The 17,497-nt window shown below is 38.2% G+C and overlaps 4 protein-coding genes across 4 annotated transcripts; 2 read left to right on the top strand and 2 right to left on the bottom strand.

Moving 5' to 3' along the window:
- Positions 1-3,314: 3,314 nt before the first annotated feature.
- Positions 3,315-6,947, bottom strand: tmem120aa (transmembrane protein 120Aa). The gene is made up of 12 exons (XM_059538682.1): positions 6,747-6,947; positions 6,003-6,121; positions 5,802-5,918; positions 5,515-5,574; positions 5,260-5,355; positions 5,018-5,107; positions 4,639-4,704; positions 4,354-4,415; positions 4,158-4,250; positions 4,003-4,067; positions 3,651-3,719; positions 3,315-3,480 (listed from the first exon to the last, which is right to left on the bottom strand). Exons 1-12 carry the CDS (start codon positions 6,822-6,824, stop codon positions 3,370-3,372), a joined length of 1,026 nt encoding a protein of 341 aa, XP_059394665.1. The 5' UTR covers positions 6,825-6,947; the 3' UTR covers positions 3,315-3,369.
- An 889-nt stretch (positions 6,948-7,836) lies between these two features.
- On the bottom strand, positions 7,837-8,634 carry LOC132127003 (serine/threonine/tyrosine-interacting-like protein 1). The gene is made up of 3 exons (XM_059538623.1): positions 8,626-8,634; positions 8,208-8,330; positions 7,837-7,953 (listed from the first exon to the last, which is right to left on the bottom strand). Exons 1-3 carry the CDS (start codon positions 8,632-8,634, stop codon positions 7,837-7,839), a joined length of 249 nt encoding a protein of 82 aa, XP_059394606.1.
- On the top strand, positions 8,599-11,702 carry prr11 (proline rich 11). Its single transcript, XM_059538754.1, has 10 exons — positions 8,599-8,734; positions 8,809-8,918; positions 9,454-9,595; positions 9,672-9,794; positions 9,886-10,062; positions 10,154-10,240; positions 10,324-10,436; positions 10,527-10,598; positions 10,687-10,783; positions 10,950-11,702. Exons 1-10 carry the CDS (start codon positions 8,720-8,722, stop codon positions 10,989-10,991), a joined length of 978 nt encoding a protein of 325 aa, XP_059394737.1. The 5' UTR covers positions 8,599-8,719; the 3' UTR covers positions 10,992-11,702.
- A 907-nt stretch (positions 11,703-12,609) lies between these two features.
- Positions 12,610-16,782, top strand: smg8 (SMG8 nonsense mediated mRNA decay factor). The gene is made up of 4 exons (XM_059538740.1): positions 12,610-14,172; positions 15,061-15,206; positions 15,293-16,162; positions 16,285-16,782. The coding sequence occupies exons 1-4, from the start codon at positions 12,648-12,650 to the stop codon at positions 16,495-16,497; spliced, it is 2,754 nt and encodes a 917-aa protein (XP_059394723.1). The 5' UTR covers positions 12,610-12,647; the 3' UTR covers positions 16,498-16,782.
- Positions 16,783-17,497: the final 715 nt, after the last annotated feature.

Here is a 17,497-nt window from a genome sequence, read left to right as displayed (position 1 = left end):
TCACAAAACAAAAAGCAGTTGTACATCATCCAGGTAACCACACACAGTATTAAGAACCAGGGGTTCCCAAACTTTTGAATGGGGTTATTTTAATAATTTCAGCCTTTTTTTTGTCTTGTGGACTATGTGTAAACATTGTTTGTGTTATATATCTTACTCCAGTAGGTCAGGACAGTAGTAAATAAATAAAATAACATGCATTTTGTATGATCTCTCTTATTTTGTTACAGATTCTGCAAAGAGTTCCCAAACTTTCGCAAGCCACTGTAAATCTTATGTCTAAGTACATTGACAAACAATAGAATTTGTGACTTTGTCACGTTGTGCCCTCTTTTGCATGTTCAGTGCAATTACATAATGATGACCAATGACAAAAAATTTCCTAATTAATGTAATTTTCACCACCTTGGTTCCTTACATAGAAACTTTTATCGCTCAATAAATAACAGCCATGACGTGTCACAAAATAGACCTCATGTCGTAAAAAACAAAAAAACATAAGAACTGTAATACTGACATGTTTTTGGACATTTAACATGTCTCTGTTTAAATAGTTTGATGTCCATTGTACATGAATATTTCAATCATTCAGTATCACGTAGCAAAGTCACATTGTGTAACGTTACCATCTGATACAATTACTGTACTATGCTACCATCGCCATAGTACTTTTTGTAAGGGCAGACATACGCGTATATACATCAAAATGTTCACTTTTTTTGTTTACGAATTCACAATAGGTTTGAAATTAAACTATTAAGAATGGATACTAATATAATTCAACAGTTATACGACAGAACACACACTTAAAACACATACCTCCGGTTAGCTGGAGCAAGGGCAGCACGAGCTTACGTCACAGATTGAAACGCCGGGTTGCCAGCGCATGTTCAAATATCCCTCGCGTATTGTATCTCCCGGTATAAATCAGCTGTCTGGACAGATTCTAATTTTTATGTTTACAGTCGTGGCCGAAAGTTTTGAGAATTACATGAATATTAGTTTTCAAAAAGTTTGCTGCTAAACTGCTTTTAGATCTTTGTTTCAGTTGTTTCTGTGATGTACTGAAATATAATTACAAGCACTTCATACGTTTCAAAGGTTTTTATCGACAATTACATGACATTTATGCAAAGAGTCAGTATTTGCAGTGTTGGCCCTTCTTTTTCAGGACCTCTGCAATTCGACTGGGCATGCTCTCAATCAACTTCTGGGCCAAATCCTGACTGATAGCAACCCATTCTTTCATAATCACTTCTTGGAGTTTGTCAGAATTAGTGGGTTTTTGTTTGTCCATCCGCCTCTTGAGGATTGACCACAAGCTCTCAATGGGATTAAGATCTGGGGAGTTTCCAGGCCATAGACCCAAAATTTCAACATTCTGGTCCCCGAGCCACTTAGTTATCACTTTTGCCTTATGGCACGGTGCTCCATCGTGCTGGAAAATGCATTATTCTTCACCAAACTGTTGTTGGATTGTTGGAAGAAGTTGCTGTTGGAGGGTGTTTTGGTACCATTCTTTATTCATGGCTGTGTTTTTGGGCAGAATTGTGAGTGAGCCCACTCCCTTGGATGAGAAGCAACCCCACACATGAATAGTGTCAGGATGCTTTACTGTTGGCATGACACAGGACTGATGGTAGCGCTCACCTTTTCTTCTCCGGACAAGCCTTTTTCCAGATGCCCCAAACAATCGGAAAGGGGCTTCATCGGAGAATATGACTTTGCCCCAGTCCTCAGCAGTCCATTCACTATACTTTCTGCAGAAGATCAATCTGTCTCTGATGTTTTTTTTGGAGAGAAGTGGCTTCTTTGCTGCCCTTCTTGACACCAGGCCATCTTCCAAAAGTCTTGGCCTCACTGTGCGTGCAGATGGGCTCACACCTGCCTGCTGCCATTCCTGAGCAAGCTCTGCACTGGTGGCACTCCGATCCCGCAGCTGAATCCTCTTTAGGAGACGATCCTGGCGCTTGCTGGACTTTCTTGGACGCCCTGAAGCCTTCTTTACAAGAATTGACCCTCTTTCCTTGAAGTTCTTGATGATTCTATAAATTGTTGATTTAGGTGCAATCTTAGTAGCCACAATATCCTTGCCTGTGAAGCCATTTTTATGCAACGCAATGATGGCTGCACTCGTTTCTTTGCAGGTCACCATGGTTAACAATGGAAGAACAATGATTTCAAGCATCACCCTCCTTTTAACATGTCGAGTCTGCCATTCTAACCCAATCAGCCTGACATAATGATCTCCAGCCTTGTGCTCGTCAACATTCTCACCTGAGTTAACAAGATGATTACTGAAATGATCTCAGCAGGTCCTTTAATGACAGCAATGAAATGCAGTGGAAAGGTTTTTTTGGGATTAAGTTAATTTTCATGGCAAAGAAGGACTATGCAATTCATCTGATCACTCTTCATAACATTCTGGAGTATATGCAAATTGCTATTATAAAAACTTAAGCAGCAACTTTTCCAATTTCCAATATTTATGTAATTCTCAAAACTTTTGGCCACGACTGTAGAATCCTTAAACGTGTTCTTCGAAATTATTTTATTTTTATTCTAACGTGTCCATTGCAGCATTTTCTCCCCACTTAGAATGAAAGGGCACCTGTCTGAGACCGTAAAGTTATTCTCAGTTATTTGTCAATTATAAATGCTATGTTGTCCAGTATAACAACAGAATAATTAAAAAACTGTTATGCTCAATAAAGTGAATTCTTTACTGGAATTTTTGGTTTAAAATGCAAGCTGATGAAATGTATTTTACAGTAGTAAAAACCTTGGACCAAATGGTCTGCTGAAAGCACTTAAAGGATATTTCTATTTCCCATTTCTGTTTGACAGGGCTTCCTCAATCAGTTCTTGAAAATATCTGAAAATGAATTAACATTTTCCTAGCATATTGCTGACTGCACAGGCTTCTTGCTAACATGAAGGTGTCATAGTCCTATGATGGTAAAGTCATGTGGTGGCATTGTGGAACAATACCACTGATAGCCAATGATTTCCATATCTGTCTTTAAGATCATTAACTTGCTCATTCAAATCAGCTTTAAACATACTGTAGGCCAGAGGTGTTAAATGTGGGGGGGGGGACAACAAACACACAGTTATGTTTCTTTGGAATTATGGAATATGGCAAAACACCATGACACTTAGTGCTTTAATAAAATAAAGGCAAAATATAAAATATTTTAGGTTTAGGGAAAAGACATTTCATCCCTTACACTGTGACACATTTACAGAAATCATAACTTAGCCAGGTTGAACAACAAACAAACATTAATATTAAACATATAAAAAAACATAAATTTAAAGCAATAATTGCTTTAATCAAGAGTTCAGCAGTGCCTTTGTCCCCATCATTTATAAAGCTTTGGCTTTGTCCTGATCCATGTATTTGTGGTAAACAACACCAAGAGTGGTGAAGAAATTTCCCATGAACAAAACAAGAAAAGTAGATCCGCACATGAGAACCTAAGAAAAAGAACGTATTACAAATTATTTCAACATAATCACAAAAAAGATATACTAAAACTTCTGGCTTAAAGCAATATACACATCTTCGATAGTTAAATATAATGTAATTTAGCTTAATATATGTTGGCACATGATGTAAACATTTTAAATTATTTTGAAAAACTGACCTGCCACTCTTTCCATTCTGGAAGCTGGGCCATTTGGAAGAGTGTAATTCCATTATAAAGCTGGAAAAACTGGATGAACATAATAAGGTGGTTAGAACCACAGCATAATAACAATAGAATTACACCAGAACTTTTCTGAATACCCATGTCAACATTTTATGTTAGTATTAAGTGGTCTTCTTTTTTCTGGTACTGGTAAATTATAAACTGATACTCTGTGCCAAAGAAGAAGTCTTTACAACAATGATTACATTGCCACAAAACAGGAAGTGAGCTGAGCTGTTTGTCCATGCAAGATGATTGCATTTATTGCAAAATAACCCAAGATTAACAAATATAGTATCAAACTTACATGGCCTAAAAAAAGGAAAGGCAGTAGAAAGGTCAGACCCCTCCACATCCAGGACTGAAACCCCTCTGGTCATAAAGCACATGTGAAAACATGTGTTAGCTGATAATTCTGCAATATAATAAGGAAAAATAGACAAAAAACAACACACTACCCACCAACTGTGAGGTCCATGTTGTGTCTTTCTCCAAGAGCTCTGAGTCTATATAAGCAGCCACTCTGGTAATAGTACTGGAGAAACTGAACAAAATCTGAAGGGACAACAAACAAGAAAAATTAATGAATAAATTAAACAAACAATAAATCATTATTACACTGAAAATGTTACTAATGCTGTAAGGCAGCAGTTCTTACTTATATACATGGAGTAGGACAGGAACTGATTTCTGAACATCTGGTAGAGTTCACCATCTGGCCTGTGAGACACACATGAACAGCTGACACACTTTTTCACACTTCTACTGTTCCTCAAAAATGACTATAAAGTGTACTAGCCTACTTAAAAACAGTTAATTTCAAAGCATTTAATCAAACCAGATTCATCTGATTAATGAAAATACTCTTTATTAAAGTACCAAAGATTCAAAGATGTAATGTTGTAATATCTCACAGTGTTAAAAAAATGTAAGTTTGTCATACCAGGTCAGCATTACTCCAGAGAGAAACGTTGAGACATAGTGTTGAAACACCCACCAGCCCTTGATCCTGAAACACATGCAAGTATTGAAACTTTACAGAATAGCCAGTAGTACTGATTTAATACATGTCAAGACGTGTTATACTACATACACTGTAAAAAAAATAAAGGTTCCAAAAGGACGTTTTCACTATGATGCCATAGAACCACAGAAGTGTTCCCAAAAAGAACACTTTTGTTTTACCTCTTTAAGGTTCTTCATGTCTTTATTTCTCTTTCTTTAGTCTCACTTTATCCTTTATTTAACAGCAGTGTTACATGTATTACATGAAATGAAAAGAACCTTTATTTTTAAGAGTATAATCATATGATTATTCATACTTGGAGCCATTATTAATGAGGATGCTTTCTCTTATTGTCAATGTACAGTAATACCACACCAACAGAAAGTTGAAAAGTGCATCTAGAACCCTGTCAAAACACAAGGGAAGAAAGACAAAAATAAGCTCAGTTGATTATTTCAAATTTATTAGTGAAACATGCAGCATTACATATAATCAATGATTAAACAGCAGTTTCTACAAGAAATTAAAAGACCACCTCTTAAAAAATTTAACATATACCTGTAGGTGACCAAAATCCGACAGGTGAATGAGAACAACAAGAGCAGCACAGTCAAGTATAGTTTGAACTTCTCATACTCATCTTTATAGGCAAACCTGTGCGATTGAGAAACAGGCAAAAGTCAGACAAATCACATGATTCATGACTCATTAACATGACTGGATTTCGTGACACCACAATGTTTAAAGATGATGATTGTGGTGTTACAATTTTTCAGAACATCTGAATCTAATAGCACTGTTCACAGAACTTACTTGGACTGTTTGTTAAGGAGTGTAACGTTAACATTTCCAAGAACAAGACTGAGGTATAACCTGGAACAGACACAGAGTCAAGTATTTCATGTTAGCATCAAGTGCTTGCCGAATCATAGTATAGTTTGAACAAGGTAAATTGCAAATCCACACACCACTATGAATTCTATACCACACCTTTAGTCAACACTAAATTAGAAACAGGCAAATACAGAACTGTATGACCTGCTTTGAATAGTAAATGCTGATAATGTGTATTTTAAAAGAGGGTGTGACAGGGTGCTTACTCATTTTTCTTTGGAAGGAAGGCCTCCATCTCAAAGAAGACATTTGATCTTTCCTTTATAGAATCTTGGATCTCGTCTATTTTATTTACATCTTCTGGACCCACTACTGCTCTGCATCTATGTAAGAAAAAGAATAATTAATAGAAGATATAGCTCAATAAAATTTATTTGTAGCCAAAGTATATATAACTCATGACTTACTCCTGCAGGGATTCATTGAGATCCTTTATTTTTTTTCTCTGCCGTGCAATAGAAGAAGAACAGCTATCCTGCAGTTTCGAAACCTCCTCCAGCTTTTGTTTGTAAAGTCGATGTGTCTCCTTTGTAACAAATATAGACATTACAAATTTGTATATATACCCATCTCATGATGAACAGTGATTTTGATATTTTTAGTGTATTTAAAGGCTTATTATTGCTATTTATTTTATTTCACAATCTGTGTGGCCTATCCAACACTTTTAGACTCTCATAATTTATATATATATATATAATTGTGTGTGTGTTTCTCATAAATATTTGAAACCGTTATTAAAAAAAAGCCTGATATTTCTATTAACTTGGCACGTGTATTAAAAATTATTCTTTTTATGATATTGAACATTTTTGACCCATACAAATGCCATGCAAAATATAGCAATTACACTTTTTTATTTTTGTGGGAACTGAATGTGCCATTTATTAATAACAAGCTAAAAATATATAACGTTATGTATATTTTTTTACCACTGTTATGCTGTGAGTTGGAAAGGATTAAATTACTAAGCAGCTAGTGCTTAAATCTGAAGCGTATCGATACAATTAGCTATTCATAGCGATGCTTCGACATATTTGTAAATAAAAAATATATATATTGTATATAAAAAATTTAAAGATAGAAGAGTAAGATCTCATAGTTCAGAGCTGTGCTATCTGATTAGCAGTGGCGAAAGAAAGACTCCTCACCTGAACTTGTTGATAGTCTTTTTCCAGATCCTCCCATTCTTGTAAACATTCGTTTAAACCAGTCGGGTTAAATAACATTTTCAGAGTGTATTTGATGAAAGTTAGTGTTCCCAGATAAGAGTGAAGAGGGTAACGGTCTGTTCAACCGTTCTCGGAGTCGGAGAGCCTCGCTATCTTGACAGACGTCTGTCATCTGAACACAGCTTTACAAAAGCGTAGCCAATCAGAGACCGATCCCGCGGCATAATGAAACGCCCCTTCCAGCAATCTGACCAATGAGCGCTTTCAAAACAAGACAGATACGTCATTGACGCTGTGGCCTACTGACTGCCTTCTTCCTTGATAGACGCCCATAAAGAGGGAGAGGGGATATACCAACTGTGAATAACTACAGTTCAGGGTCAGTGTTGAAATTGTAGTCAGAACCTCTTATTATTTATACCATAGGAGTGACAGCAGCACGTTTTAAAAGGTTTATTAAATTTACAACACATGTGTGTGTGTGTGTGTGTGTGTGTGTGTGTGTGTGTGTGTGTGTGTGTGTGTGTGTGTGTGTGTGTGTGTGTGTGTGTGTGTGTGTGTGTGTGTGTGTGTGTGCTCTTGTTTTTGTGACATATCAGGACACAGCTCCGTATAATGACATGGGTATGACACAGGTATTACAAGGAGAGGGTGACTTATGAGGACATAACACATGTCCCCATTTTTCAAAACGCTTATAAATCATACAGAATTAGTTTTTTTGAGAAAGTAAAAATGCACAAAGTTTCCTGTGAGGGTTAGGTGTAGGGTTGGTCTAGGGCCATAGAATATACAGTTTGTACAGTGTACAAACCATTACGCCTATGGGATGTCCCCACTTTTCACAAAAACAAACGTGTGTGTGTGTGTGTGTTTGTGAGTGTATGAAAATCTTAACCATTTTATACATTCTAATATTGTCTATTGTGAATTTACAGAAAGTAGTTGAAATATATATTATTTTAATTTGTTTATTAACATTAAATAAAAATCTATGAGTCTGTATCATCAGTGATTGTAGAAAGTCAGTGAATATGAATATGCACATTTCTGTTAAATGTTGTTATTGTCAGTAGTTGGGTTCTGATATATCTGTCACTCTCTTCCCAAGAGTCTGAAGTTCCCAGTCAGAAAGTTGCTGTACAAATCCTCGATTTGGCCTCGTGTTGGCTTTGCACTGCTGAATATGATTTCATTACTGAACATCAGATTTTATATATATTTATAATTATATACATTCTCTCGAATGAACTGATCAAATCTGCCTCTGCAGTTCTGATGTGTAAGACAGTGCAGTTTGCCTTTTTAAACCTAGTTTGCAAAGTTCAATTCACAGATTACTTTGGGTTTTCAGGCCATACTTTTTAATGCTATTTTTTACATATATGAATATATATTAAATGGTGGGTTGGCTCACACAAGATTTCATTCATCAGAGATATTGACAAGTGCATTCAGCTTTAGATCTTTAAGGATTAGCAGGTTTGTGGCCTGCCTGTATTCACCAATATAATGCTTGCCTGGCAAGATCTCCACAGGATAGGGATTCAAGCTCTCCAATTCCTATGAACAGAAGTATTTATGATCATTAAACATGTTTACAAACAGCAAAAAAATCTTAATTTATTATCTATATTAAGATCATAGTCTTTGAATTAACTTAGCGTTTTGAAATATTATTCCTTGAAATGTTTATTAAACCCAACTAGACAATCAGTTCTTGCTTTCGATCAAACAACACGCTCTGTGTTTACGCTCCTGCTATGGTAACAGACAAACCGCTGCAGTGATTGGTTGAAAGCGTTCCACTCCAGATGCAATCCCTTTCCGTTTTCCTTAACCAATCAAAAGTTAATACCCGCCCCATAGCACTTCAGCTGCAATCCTATTGGAGGGTAAACAATAAGGAACTGTTTTCAAAATCAGACATACAGCTGTCAGCAACTCCGGATATGCTTGGATGCGGGGTATGTTGTTACTGTTAGCTACTTAAATCGGTTAATCATGAATCATTAAACGATGTGTAATTTTTTTCCCCCAGGGCCTCGGCAGTGCCTTTCAGCGGCGGAGGATGGAAAATGGCAGCAGTCGACCCTGGGCTATAAAGAGCAAGATGCCACTCGGGACTCCTGCCATACCGACGGCCTTATCGTGAGCAACTGAATTAACGTTACTTATGCATCTACAAAAGCATACATTGCTTTCATATACACTTGCAGCATAGCTTAGGATTGCTGTATCACATATCCTGTAACGTTAGATGCCATGAATATACTTCTGTGTTAAGATCAAATATGCTAGATAAATATTAGCATATATTCCACAAGACAAAATAATAACTTCATTTGCTGTAATAATATCTTTTAAGCAGTATTAAAAAAAAATGCTAACACTTTTGATCTTTATTTTTGAGACTTAAAGGGATAGTTGAATTCATTCATCATTTACTCGACCTCATGTTGTTCCAAATCTGTATGATAGAAAACAGAAAAGAAGATATTTGAAGAATAATGCTGGTGTTCAAACAGTTTTGGTGCCTATTTTGACTTCCATTGTAATATAAAAAAAAAGGTATTTCACAAAATATTGGTAAACTATCCCTGTGAGACTTTGAAAATAAAAGGCTTATGATCTAACTGTATATCTGTATATGCTTACTTTACTTTCTGGTAATACTTCCACCCAGTCCAGAAAACAAATCAAAGGTGGACACTATAGAGGAGACAAGTGTTCAAGCCACTAAACAGCTGTTTTCATCACTAAGTTTTGGAGCTCTGTTTTCTGCAGTTGGACGTGTAATGCAAAAATGCAGAAGGACAATTAATCAAGTAAGTGTTTCTTTTTCCATTTATTAGAGTTCAAAAGAGCTTTTCAGTGTCTGACCTGCTTGTTTTTTTTTTTTAGATCTGTTCTGGTCTCCTGAATGCCGTATTTTTCTGGAGAGGCTATTCAGAAAGAGTGGAGTCCCTTCACCAAAAAGTAGAGGAGCTGCAAAGAGAAATAGCACTATTGCATTCCACTTTAAAGGTTGGAACTGTTCAGCTGTACTGAAAAGGATATTCTTTAAGTATTCTCAAAATTCCAGTGCTTGTAATGTGTATAAAATATTACCTCATAGCTGTACAGAGAGGCCAAGACTGTGGGTGGTCAATGTGAAATGCCTGATGGTGTTCAGCTCTCTCCACCTGCGCCACCACCACCTCCTCCTCTTCCTCCTCCTCAGATTCTGTTGACACTTGCTGCTCCGATGATGGCCTCACTTCCTCCAAAACCTAGGCAAACTAGCTCTCTGAAGGCAATAGATTCTTTTTCAATTCACTTCACTTTGCTTGTTGAGAAAACAAGTTATGAAGGTTTGCACTAATTTTCCTCCTGTCCCCTAACAGGAGAAGCAAAATGGTCTTGCTGCTGTGACTCTTCGAGATCTTCAAGCAGTACAACTAAGGAAAGTGACTGTAGGCCAAAAAACGCAGGTGAGTGAAAGATTGCGGTTTTCCTCAATTCTCCATTATATTCTGCATTGAGTGGATATTTCTGATGGCACATTCATTCACAGGTGTCTCCACAGAGAAGAAGATCACCAGTGGTCACACTCGCAGACTTGCAGAAAGTCCGTTTACGACGCTCTAATTCTGACCTCCCCTTGAAGTCTAGATCAAGCCTTTGCAGGTCAAATTCTGCATAAGTAAATGTATTTATTTTGCTTCAAAGCAATGCATTTGTTTTTGCTGTACATTATTTGTGCTTTTTTTTCTGTAGGACTGTCTGTAGGACACCAACCAAAAATCCCATGAATCTTCGGGTGCAGCTTAGAAAAGTGAACTTAATGAGGCAAGATAACTTTTACTTTGTATTGTTGGAATCAGAGCCAAGACATGCCTAAATCTAGCTAAATACTTCTCATTCATTATATTCTTAGGAGTCCTGGCGGCACACCGCTATGTAACAAAGAGAAGGATGTGATGGATTCAAGCCTGGATCCAAGCATGACCAGAGGTTTAGGAAACCAGTACCTGGTATGTAAACGGCTTTATCCCAAAAAGATTCACAGAATTTATTCCTCTAAATGTCTTTTTGAGACAGCTGGTTTCATTGGTTCAAAAGATAATTTTATTTAACAATATAAATCATGAATTTATGATCTGAAAATTATTTATTTCATTCTTTTTCTGTTTTTTGCAGAGTGCTTTAACAAAAGGACTATCACCACTCAAGGCTGTCTAAACAAAGAAATTGACTGTTTTATTTTTATTGAATGGCCAGTCTTGTGTTTTTACATGTGTTTGGTTCTCATACTGTCATGTTACTATGGTAACTATTTTATTGACAGGTCCATATTTGGTTACTTGCTGCTATGTTATTTTAAATACTTGTTGCATGTGAAATGTGCTTCCTGCTGCTTTTCTATCAGAACCCCCCTTTTCAAAACATGCTCACAAGCATAACAAATGCACACGGTATGCAAATTAAATGCACGTCATCTTGAGCATGTTTTTAGATATGGTTAATTCTATAATTGGTAGAACTACATAATTGAACGTGGTTCAGTGTTACTGAAAATGACTGTGGAATGTGCTAACTAGCTTGGCTTTAAAATATTGTACTGTATCGAAGTCTGTACAGATGTGAGAAGTCAGTTGTTGATCTATAAATTCAATACGCCATTGAGTGCGTGTGTGCGTGCGTGCGTGTGTGTGTGTGTGTCAAAACGTGAAGCACAGCTTGACATAACCAGAAGTGTTACTGTGAGACTCAGGATGCATTACTGTATGTTTACCTGTGGGCTTGAGGCGTAACACCACACCAACATGTTACAATCTCTAAATGTTTTATTTTAAGGGTCTTTTGCAATATTTTTCTAAAGCCACTTTTATTTGTATGCAAAACATATTGCAATTAATTAAAAACTTTAATAAATATTGTACCTACAGAAAATGTTTTGGTTGGTTTAACAGTGCAAATGAGTACATGTATATAAAAAACAAAGTAAAGGCTTAATGTCTGGCTTATAAAATGTACATTGTTATTTTATTATTATTTATATACTATTAAAGAATTTATTAATACATTTTAGTTTAGGTTTTAATAATTTGATGTGCTTTTGTTATTTTATTTGCTTTTTATTTCTTTAGTCGTTATTGCAATTAGCCACAAAGGCAACAGTTCTGATTTACCTTTAAGATTTTTAATATAATAAATAGAATTCATCAAAAATTTTAATTTGCTTGTATTTGTATTTTTTTCCCCTCTCAATTTTAGCTTAAGTAAATGTTGTGCTTTTGTTTGTGGATTTTTATATTTCCATCCAGCTTTAAGTTATGTTTTAGCACTTTTACCCCCAGTTTCACAGACAAGGCTTAAGCCTAGTCCTAGACTAAAATGCAAGTCTGAGTTGTTTCAAATGAAAGAAACTTGTACTGATTGATCTTAAAATATATCAGTGCCTTTGTTTTGTCTCAAGATGCACACCAGTAATGTTTTTTTCTAAGGCATGTTTATAAAAATTACTTAAATGTCCTAATTGAACTATGGCCTAATCCTGGTTTAGGCTAAGCCCTGTCTATGAAACCAGGCCTTAATATTTTAACCAAATCCTATGTTAGTTTGGTGACAAGCCAACAATTCAAATTTTCCTTTAAGCGTTATCTAACTTTTATAATATATTTTATTTTAGTATTTTCATTACCGAAAACGATTTTTAATAGTTTTAGGTTTATTTAACAATAAAAAACACTATATATTTTTTTTTTAAAAATCATTATTTACAAATAACATGTTTCATGCTTTTTGTCCGGACATAAACTTGCAGATTTATGTATCCACCCGGACTCTTCTTCTGCGCTCATCAAAGCCCCGCCCATTTGTTTCTGTCAAGCAAAAATGGCGGTGCCCGTGAATATCGGAGAACTGTTACAATCAGAAATTATAGAAGACACCGTGGACAAAGATGAGGGCGTTTGCATATTAGGCATATTTGGGAAAAGCGCAATGCAAACGGGATCATTCAAAGACTCTCTCATAAACACCTTAGCGGATAAACACGTCTTCTCTCTCTTCGGGAGCAAAGACACTGACAGCTCGTGCGGGGGAACATCCATTCATGCGTATTATAATCAAGAAAACCGCGTGCTGTATCTCGTATTAACATCTGTTTTTGACAACCGCCAGCTTATTCGCGCGTGCGAGTCTTTGACGGCGGGTTTGGGTCACGCAGAAGCGCATGAGTTTTGGAAAGCAGCAGAGAATGACCACTGTTTGCAGCTGCTGTATCTCTTTTCGCTGTGCCATGTTCTTCTGCTGGTTCATCCCACATGTTCGTTCGACGTCACTTACGATAAAATGTTTCGCGCTTTGGACGCGCTACGTCAGAAAGCGCTCCCGCTGTTGCGCGCCGCGATTAAAGACTCGCCAGTGTCTAAAGAATGGAAGTTAAACTGTCGGCCGTGCCCTCCACGTCTGCTGTTCGTGTTCCAGATGAACGGAGCGCTCAGAGTGGCCTCCTCTGGCACTGCTGGGAATGGGACTGATGGCTCTGGAGGGGATAAACCTAAAAAACACTCCCCAAGAAGGAGACTGCAGCATGCTCTGGAAGATCAGATATATAGGATATTCCGGAAAAGTCGTGTATTGACCAATCAGAGTAGTAATTGTCTCTTTACAGTCCCTGCTAATCAAGCTTTTGTATATGTAGTGCCAGGACCAGATGAGGACCCCATCGGCTCTCTTCTGGGGCACCTGCGGACCAACTGTGTCCTTCGAGAAAGTGAAGGAGGCACGCCTGTGCCCAGGCAAAGGCGGTACCAACAGATGAGACACTCCAATAGACAACCCTCTTTCAATGTAGAAAGCAGTCTTTCTTCAGGAGGGCAGCTGGTGGACTGCACTTTAAAAGAGTTCCTTTGGCAGCATGTCGATCTCGTATTGACCAAGAAAGGTTTTGATGACAGTGTAGGTCGCAATCCGCAGCCATCACACTTCGAGTTGCCTACTTATTCCAAATGGGTGCATGTTGCGCACAGACTTTATCAGGTCATGATAGAGAACGGTGAGGATGATGCAGCCGAGATCTCCCTCAAGGTGCAGGGTCAGCTCAAAGTGTTAGAGGGGTTCCTTGACGCAGATGCGAAGTTCTCTGAAAACAGGTGTCAGAAAGCCTTGCCAGTGGCTCACAGTGCGTACCAGTCAAATCTTCCCCATAATTACACCACCACAGTGCACAAGAATCAACTGGCCCAGGCTCTGCGTGTGTACAGCCAGCATGCGAGGGGAGTCGCCTTTCAAAGATACGCCTTACAGCTCCACGAGGATTGCTACAAGTTCTGGAGTAACGGGCATCAGCTCTGTGAGGAGCGCAGCCTTACGGATCAGCACTGCGTGCATAAGTTTCATCTGCTGCCAAAGCCAGGTAAAGATCAGTGTATTCCCTGGCGATCGAGCCCATTACCTTGGTGTTGCTAGCACCATATTCTGAGTTCTTTTAAACTAGAGAAAGTTTTTTTATTTAGACTGATGACCCCTTGTACCTTCTAGTGATTATTTACTTTACAAATCTGCATAATGATAATTAAAAAAACCTGAAATGAGTGTTTATTTCTAAATGCTTGTTAGTCAAGTAACACTTTATACAAAACAGTTTGTTTGTATTATTCTAATATTTTTAATATTAAGTTAATATTAAAAGAGTGTTTCAAAGTAAACAGCATTCCTGTAGCTTGAGCATTGCGTTAGTGATGCCAAGGTTGTGGCTTTGACTCCTTGAGTCCCAGGTAATGCAAGTACTTATAAAAATGTGTATTTCCAAAGTCTCTGCGTCTAGCAGATGCATACATTAAAAAATCATCATGATACTGTCAATTAACACAGATTTTTTTTTACTCTTGGCAGAGTTTGTAGAATCTTAAATGAAACATTTTGACAGAAAAAAAAAAGATGCATATTTAACCCATGCACAATTTTGGACCATTGCATAGAATATTTGTTAACAAAGTTTTTCCACCCAGTCAAAGAGAACAAAATCTTCACTTCCTGCAGAGGTGAATGCCTGCTGTTTGGGAACACAGTCATCTAAGACAGTTCTGGAAAGCAATAATACAGAAATACTTTAACGACAGACTTTGCTCTGGCATTTAAGACCGACCATAACAACATGTCAGATGCCCCTTTTTTCACAAAATTCCATTTCCAAAAAACAGGGTGATGTAAACGGCTATTGTGTATAGTCAAAATTATTTTCCTTGGCATTTTTTGAACATACTTCTCTCTAACTCAGTTACCACTTTTCTTCACATTACAGGAGAGAAGCCCGAAATGGACCACAACCCACCTATTCTATACCACAATAGTAGAGGCCGCTCTACAAGTTCCTGTAACTGTGGTCGGAAGCAGTCTCCAAGAGAAGATCCATTTGACATCCAAGCTGCCAACTATGACTTCTATCAAGTCAGTAGCAGTCAAGTTCTTCTACTGTAAATATTCACTACATAAGCTTTGGATCTATTCTTCATCATTCTGTCTATCATTCTTAGATGCTTGAGGAGAAGTGCTGTGGGAAGTTGGAGAGGATCAATTTCCCAGTGTTCCAAGCAAGCACCCCCGACCCTGCTCCTGCTAGTGATGAGGTGCCCAGACCTGGAGAGGTACCTCCATCAGGTGAAGCTGACCGTCTAAAGGAGAAAGAGACTAGCACTCACACACCTGGTGATAGCACAAGTCTGAGTCTAGCTCTTAGCTTGGGCCAGTCAACTGACAGCCTTGGAACATATGGGGATGGAGCAGAAGGACAAGAGAAGAGGCCAAGCTTGGTGGACAGACAGCCCTCCACAGTGGAGTATCTCCCCGGGATGCTTCATTCTGGATGCCCGAAGGGACTGTTGCCCAAGTTCTCGAGTTGGTCTCTTGTTAAACTTGGTCCAGCTAAGGCCTACAACAGCCTCTCTGGTTTAGAGCAACCTGGATTCCTCCCAGGCTCCGCTTTCCTCTTGCCCTGGGATGTTGTCATTCGGAGCCGATCTGAGGAAGATGTTGGATCACTTGAGCCTCTGGATGGAGGCCCAACCTCCTGGCCAGCTCCGAATAAAGCATCCATTGGAAAGCGAGGCAGCGCTGGAGGAATCGGACGAGGGCGCAGACGGGATGATGTAGCTCGTGCTTTCGTTGGTTTCGAGTATGAGGACAGCAGAGGGCGCCGCTTCCTTAGTTCTGGCCCTGATAAAGTAGTCAAAGTGCTTGGGCAGGGTGGACCAAAGGAACCTGCAACCAGATGCTTGAATTCTGATATGCCTATATACATTCCCTCTCCAGCTCAAGGACGAGGGATAAAGCCACATTACGCTCAACTGACTCGTCTTTTCATCGTTGTCCCTGATGCTCCTCTTGAGATTGTCCTAAACCCACAGGTACAATGTGTTAAAAAGTGATAAATCAGTAAATGTAGTTCTCAAATTGTAGTATTCACAATGAGTACCACATACGTTTTCTCAATTAAAGTACACTGTTCTGTGCCTCTCTTCTCTCAAAGGTCCAACCAGGTCCCCCTCCCTGTCCTGTCTTCCATCCAGAGCAGCCTGAGGTGGTGCTGCCCCCTGATGGACTCTGGGTATTACGCTTCCCTTATGCCTACGTGACAGACCGTGGACCATGCTACCCTCCCAAGGAGAACCAGCCACTGGCAAACTTCAGGGTGCTGAGAGGCATTCTGCATGCCAACACGACTAGTTCAACTCCACAGTAACAAAAAACACTCTGCACTTAAAAGCACTGTTGGGATATCCGCAATATCTGTAGGACATTTGGTGTCTTGGTGCCACGCTTCTGTTCATTTTCTGTGCTGGTTCTTTTATTAACCAAATTCTAGAAATAATTGTGGCTGTAAATACAAGCAATCAAATTAAGGAATTTTGTGTTTACAGTAAATAAATACATGCAGTGAGAGAGAAAAAACTGTGAACAATGTCATTATAAAACTGTAATATCATTTTAAACTGAATTTACTTAATAAATGTGTATGCAAATATTGTCCACTCTCTATTTTCTGTTTGCTGTGGACTTTTGAGGTTGATATTACTAATTATTTTTACCCGAGTAAATAAAATGAGATCTTATAAAACACTTGTTCTTTAGAAAGACTGTTAAAATATCAATCTGTTGTGGTTTTAGATATCAGTCTGTTATGGTTTATTATGGTTTTACATAATAATAGCTAGTAAAAACACGACACAGAGAGGCGCTATTTAGTTAAGTGAAGTGAGAAAATACAACGTGACAACTGTAAAATCTTATAAATGCTTAATATTTTCTGAGTTTAAAGTTATTTAAGACGTACTTTCGCTTTTAGTTTTTATTACGTATCCAGCTGACACATCACAAAGATAACAAATGTGTCGGGTTTTCGCCTGCATGTTCTCTGCGCTCGCTCATTGGTCCGTCCACTTTTTAGGTTGGCCAATCAGCGTATTGTTGCTAGGCTGTTTTCTCTCATCTATTTGCTGGCCTGCTTGTCAATCAGACTGGGAGCTTGTATTACGAGGCCCGCTGCGCAACGGTGCTGTATTTACAGAGCGCTGCTCTCGAGGTGCGTGGCTGATGAAGATACCTGGAAACTTTGTGTTGTGAGGAATGATCGCCCTGCTGTTTTGCATGAAGTTGCAGTTTTAAGAGTGAGAGAGTTGGATTTGCGTGATACCTTTCCATTCAAGGTAACATCTGACCAATTATAATGCTTGTAGTGACAT

The sequence above is a fragment of the Carassius carassius genome, chromosome 45 (assembly GCF_963082965.1).
Source record: "Carassius carassius chromosome 45, fCarCar2.1, whole genome shotgun sequence".
NCBI lineage: Eukaryota > Metazoa > Chordata > Actinopteri > Cypriniformes > Cyprinidae > Carassius > Carassius carassius.
Note: the sequence above shows the minus strand (reverse complement) of the source record. Positions and strands in the feature narration are given on the sequence as shown.

Coding starts and splice junctions, on each gene's coding strand:
- tmem120aa (XM_059538682.1), bottom strand. CDS start 6,824: ATGTTATTTAACCCGACTGGTTTAAACGAATGTTTACAAGAATGGGAG. Junction 6,122..6,746: donor AAGACTATCAACAAGTTCAG/GTGAGGAGTCTT, acceptor TTTGTTACAAAG/GAGACACATCGACTTTACAA. Junction 4,705..5,017: donor CTCATTAATAATGGCTCCAA/GTATGAATAATC, acceptor CATGTGTTTCAG/GATCAAGGGCTGGTGGGTGT.
- smg8 (XM_059538740.1), top strand. CDS start 12,648: ATGGCGGTGCCCGTGAATATCGGAGAACTGTTACAATCAGAAATTATA. Junction 15,207..15,292: donor CCAACTATGACTTCTATCAA/GTCAGTAGCAGT, acceptor TATCATTCTTAG/ATGCTTGAGGAGAAGTGCTG. Junction 16,163..16,284: donor AGATTGTCCTAAACCCACAG/GTACAATGTGTT, acceptor CTTCTCTCAAAG/GTCCAACCAGGTCCCCCTCC.
- prr11 (XM_059538754.1), top strand. Junction 9,596..9,671: donor GCAGAAGGACAATTAATCAA/GTAAGTGTTTCT, acceptor TTTTTTTTTTAG/ATCTGTTCTGGTCTCCTGAA. Junction 10,241..10,323: donor CTGTAGGCCAAAAAACGCAG/GTGAGTGAAAGA, acceptor ATTCATTCACAG/GTGTCTCCACAGAGAAGAAG.
- LOC132127003 (XM_059538623.1), bottom strand. Junction 7,954..8,207: donor AGCTGAATGCACTTGTCAAT/ATCTCTGATGAA, acceptor TAATGAAATCAT/ATTCAGCAGTGCAAAGCCAA.